This window comes from Bidens hawaiensis, unplaced genomic scaffold (assembly GCF_021521415.1).
Source record: "Bidens hawaiensis isolate Kalapana, Puna unplaced genomic scaffold, B.hawaiensis_p1.1 tig00042465_1, whole genome shotgun sequence".
NCBI lineage: Eukaryota > Viridiplantae > Streptophyta > Magnoliopsida > Asterales > Asteraceae > Bidens > Bidens hawaiensis.
In genome coordinates, this window is record NW_027505787.1 from 1 (window position 1) to 5,612 (window position 5,612).

The 5,612-nt window shown below is 32.8% G+C and overlaps 1 protein-coding gene across 1 annotated transcript; it reads right to left on the reverse strand.

The window, feature by feature from the left end:
• Positions 1 to 5: 5 nt before the first annotated feature.
• LOC143615324 (uncharacterized) lies at positions 6 to 3,459 on the reverse strand (the record flags this gene model as incomplete). The annotated part of the gene is made up of 4 exons (XM_077088476.1): positions 3,273 to 3,459; positions 1,287 to 2,004; positions 173 to 452; positions 6 to 92 (listed from the first exon to the last, which is right to left on the reverse strand). Coding segments are annotated over exons 1-4 (1,272 nt in total), but the record flags the coding sequence as incomplete, so codon positions are not given.
• Positions 3,460 to 5,612: the final 2,153 nt, after the last annotated feature.

A 5,612-nucleotide genomic window follows, 5' to 3' on the forward strand; every position in this document is an offset into this window, starting at 1 on the left:
GTAAAGTACGGCTCCCCACCACATTCTTTATTATATTTTTGATATTCGTATAAATTTGCACATAGTAATTCACACACAATTATAAGATGTTCCTGCAAAATTTAAAAATTTAAAAGTCAATGTAACTGGAAGTGTGTTTCATACTAGCATCAAACTAGTATTGAATATTTACCTGAAAATAGAAATAATCATAAAGGCGTAAAATGTGACGCTCGTCTGCCGGATCATACTTATTTACAAATTTTAAAAGCTTGATTTCATCTAAACTTTGGTCAAAGAAATCTTTATCGTTCTTTATTATCTTTAAACAAACATCGATTCCCGTTTGGAGATCACGTGCCTGAACAACCTTACTAAATGCAGCTGAACCGAGATACTCGGTAACACAATATCGGGACCCAATCATTCCGTTTATAACAATTGGCAGATCCTTATTCTCTTCAAAACCCGTCCTACATACGTTATAAAAGCGAGTTATTTACCAATTTCCAAACATGAAGTAAAAAGCCCATTTATACGAAAATGGATCATTTCGGTTTGGTTTAGTTTATGGTCAAGGGATAACAAATACAAAGTAAATAAAATGAGATTAAATCGGTTTTAATCTAGAGGTTTGAAATCATATTTATCTCACGAGCTCCAGCTCGAAGTTAAATGAACTGCGCCAAGCCGGCTCAGATCTGTAACAGAGCTGAGTCAAGCCAGGTTGCGACTTGGGCCCAGGCTCCGCCTCGAAGTTAAACGAGCCAACTCGGCTAAGCTTGTTTATCTTAACGAGCTGAAATATTGAGCTAGAGCTCGGTTCGTTAAAAACTCAAGCCAGCTCATGGCTGAATGAGCCATCTCGTTTATTAATAAAAAAAACTCTTTATCTTTACTTTACACATTTTTACACATGTTGATACATTATGAAAACAAAGAAACAGTAAATACATTTTCTAATATATTTAGTCTTCTTAATATGGGCTTTAATTTACAAAATATGTTGTAAATAATAAATTTATACTTTAATATTATATATACTAACATTTGGTTTATAATTTAAACAAGTGAACCAATTAGCCAGCTAACGAACGAGCCACGAGCCGGGTAGACTTTAAATCGGGCTCAGGCTCAACTTGTTAACAAACGTGAGTCGGCTCATTTCGTTTACAAACAAACCGATTTCGAGCCAGCCGCGAGCTTTTTTAAACAACCCACACATAAAGCAACCTACTTTGACCCGCTACATAACCAACCTGTTTTGCCACCTCTACGCGGTATACATCCTTAAAATTGTTACTAACCGGTTTTTCCTGTGGATAATTCTTAAATCAAATACTTCATAATCATCCTCATTGGCATAGATCGAAAGCTCATTATTGGTCGCGTCAGGATCACCTTCTTTGACTTTCGAAGCATCATTCTCGTGAGGTTCTTGAAGACTTCTGTCAAATATACCCTCAGACTGACTATCCAAGTCAAAGTCAACATCTTTCTCACCCGTTTGACTTTTCAGTTCATGGGTATTTTCAGATCCCCCAACAAGATGATACACGTCTGTTTTAGACCCGGTATCAATCTCTTGAAAATCTTTAAAGTTAACTCCTTTATCATTCACCTCTCGCTCAACACATTTTCCATCAAAATCATAATAATCAGTGACTTTAACGCCATCTTTAACATACCCAACAGAAGTCAAAGTCAAAGGCCATGGTTTATCCAAATAGTCAGTTTGACCAAAAGGGTCAGCTATAGGATCAAGAAACGGCTGTTGATTCTCGTCTTGATTCTCTTTATCTGAACTCATTACAAACTTATCCTCGGTTGGACCACTGAACGGGTCTGAGTTGTCAAATACAGGTGGCATTGCATAGTCTTCGTCTCGTTCCGTGTACCAATTTATGTCATTTTGTAAGTCGAAGTCATGGTAATCACGAGCAGTACCAAACTGTGACAATCTGTCTGATGAAGCATGGGAACTAATCCCTCTTGTGGTTTGTATTCCATACGGATTTGTGAATTCTGCACATATAATAACCACCAAAAGGGCAAAATTGTCAACAGCCGTCTTATAGGGTGTTTAAATGGCTATTCGCTTAAAAAGACAATAAGTGTCATTGTAGGCGGTACTCTTCATGTCATTTAAAAGGATAACATATAATTGCATTATAATTATGAGCTCATTTAAGTCTTGGATTGTGGGTCACAACTCTGATATTGTGATAAGAATGAACTAAAATGATGAATAACAAATATAAAATAAGTTGATCAATTTATTCGTAATGAACTTAAATCAAATACAAATGATAGTCCCATATCCAAAGTAAAACAACTGAACATGGAATGAAAGTCAAATTGATATTATTAATGAAGTAAGTTTAACTTGTTGTAAAAGAAGCTCTTTTGTTGATCTTTTGTTTAATCAAAGAAAACCCATAAACTTATAAATCATTAGATACAATATATTAGTTACAACAACTAGAATAATGATTAAATTAGGTTTTGTTTGTAATTATGATGTTGTACACAATACCTTACATAAGCAATCAACCTTTGCAGTTAACCCGAGCAAAGCCAGAGGATATGAAGTAAGTGAAGAAACTATTGATGTTGATGTCATTTCAATCAAAATGAATATTAAATTATCTAGTCAAAGTGAAGACAGAAAATGTGGTCCAAAAATCAAAATCAAATGTAAAATCACTGACTTTAGTATGGAATTAATTGCAGAAACAATTTGTAATCAAAGCACAACTTATTTTAAAAACATATACAAATATTGAATCATCGATCCTTTTAACAATTCATATTTAGTGAAGTGAAGTCAGTTATGTTGATGGCAGTTGAATGAAAATGAATATCAAGTCAAAGTCAGTCAAGAGAGAAAATGTGGTCCAAAACCCAGTATAAAATCACTGAATTTATTAATTTCATGTGGAACAAATAAACAAATTGTAATCAAGACACAACTTATTTTTTTATAAAAAAAAAAAAAAAAACATATAGAAGAGAGAAAAGGAATACATTAGTTATAAAAGTAATTAACTAGAGTAACAATTTAATAGGGTTTTCATTGTACTAGTATAAATAGTTAGATGAAACTGATCAAGGTCAAAGTCAAGAGAGAAAATGTAATGTGGTGTGTAAAAATACTAAAGTAACTGATTTGACATAGAAGAAATAAAGGATTTGTAAACAAAAAACACAAGCATATATATATATGTTTATAAAGTATAATTGATATTGATAATTAGTTGAATGGAAGTAAACCCTAAAATGAAAAAACGTACCAGAAGAAGAGTAGATACTAAGAAACTCATCGGAAGAAGAAGAAGCAGCATGAGCAACAGATGTGAACTTGAAGGATGGTGGGGCGACAGGGAATAGGAATCTCTGGTAATCGTAGGAATCCAGGTGTGAAGTGTCCATGAGGGAAATTGGATAATTCGAGTCAAGTAGTGGGGGATTAATCGGCATCGTTTGCATATTTGGAATTAATAAGTCTGATGAATTATAGGAAAGAATTCTTCAACAACTACTGACTCCGCTCACAACTCACTTTTGTCTGCCGTCTATGTGGTCTTTTGACAGTGAAATGGCACATGTTTCTTTTTTCTTTTTTTTAACCCACCATTTTTATTCTCTACTTTTTTCCCATTCACACTAGGCACGCTCTCTCTCATTAATTACGCTAACAAAATATTATATTTTCTCTTTCTATACAATTAAATAATATTTTTTTATATTATTATCATTATTTTTTTTTCTCTCATGTACTCACAATCACTTTCAAATATGTTAAAAAATATATAGAGAATGAACAGTGATTCTTAAAATTTACCCATCTCTTTAAATTTTCTCTCCCGTCTACTCACAGCAATTTACCATTCTCTAAATTTTTTTAGAGATTTCTCTCACAAAATTTTAGAGAAGCTGCTGAGAATGCTCTTAGAGCATTCTCATCCAACCCTCATATTATGTGAGGGGTGTTTTTATAATTTAGAGAGTGATTCAAGGTGTTGTGAGTGAAGAGTTTTTATATTTTAGAAAAAGTAGTGATTTTTCTGTATATTTGAAAAGTTACTGTTCATCCCCTATAATTTTTTAATATATTTTGAAAGTGGTTGTGAGTGAAGGAAAGAGAAAAGGTAATGATAAAAGGTATAAGAAGTATTATTTAATTGAAATGGAGAGAGAAAATAAAGTAAGTTTTAGTGTAATTTTTGGTTTGGAGATAGGGGGTGGGATGAGAATGCTCTTAGACTTGAACTCTAGTATTTGTTAGGTAACACAACATTTTTATCATCATACCATAAGGCTATGTTAATGGAGGGACTACAAAATGGGGCGTTTTGCACCATGTGGCGCCCAGTCAGCAAATAATAGGTTTTTGTTTTTTAGGTGTAAAGCCCATATATATATATATATACATATACATTTGAATATAACTAGCTAGATGTCGTGCGATGCCACGGGGTATGCATGCAAACACGACATCGAACGCGTAACCGGTGTTAATACGTGATAGGTATCACATCGACATGTGTGTAACCCAACAATAGTGTTCGCGTAACGCGATACGGACGTGTAACCGATATCGGTAAACGGGTCACACAACGGCTGTACGTGTGTAATCCAGTGTCGATACACGCGTGACCGGTCTGACCAGACCATGACGAAATTAACCTTTTTTGTATCACGTGTTTTGACAGTAACCATATCTGATCCATGACCCGAATCTACCTGACCCGTTTGCCGGCCCTAACTGGTAATCACGTAACACGTTACGTTTATATATATGTTTAAGTTCAAGAGAGAAGTCAAGTTACTGCAAGAAATGTGAGAAGTCAATCTAACCAATCATAATTTTTCTTTAGATTTTTTCATTTAATTTAATATAAGAGTATGATGGTAAAAATTGAGTTTTTTTATATTTGGTAAGTATTAAAGTATTTAAAGATTTCAATTTTTTATCTTTATTAATTTATGTATTTCTTAATTTAACATAAAAAAATTAGCCTTATTTTGGATTCATGTGTGTATCATATCATATTTGATTTTTTTATGTTTAAATTTGATTTATTATTTATTGAAAAATATAACATAAATATGCGTTGTTATTTTTCCATCCTATTTCATGCATTATATATGCACTTCAAAATAATAGCTAATATTAAAAAAAGAGTCTTAAAACATTGACACTTCAAAATAACACCGATTAAGCAAATATTTTGAATCTATGATATTTCCTACACAATTAACGTAGCAAAAAAAATAGCAAACAAAGACATCATACAAACATAAATCCTATAAATAATTTATTATTATGATACCAGCATAATATCCTACACAACCAAACTTTTCAATAGATTATTTTACATAGACAACATACATTTAAAGTTTTCAGCAAACATTCCAATTAAACATCCTACATAATCAACATGCCAATATATTATCCTACACAACCAACTTAGAAAATTTGTTTATGACACATACATCCCAAGATAATATCCTACACAGCCATGCTACAGAACTTGCTACCTACACATATTCGCTTACACATGTATGTTACCTACATAGTCTCTTACATACCCTACACTTAATAGCATAACCCTACACTAAATACCACA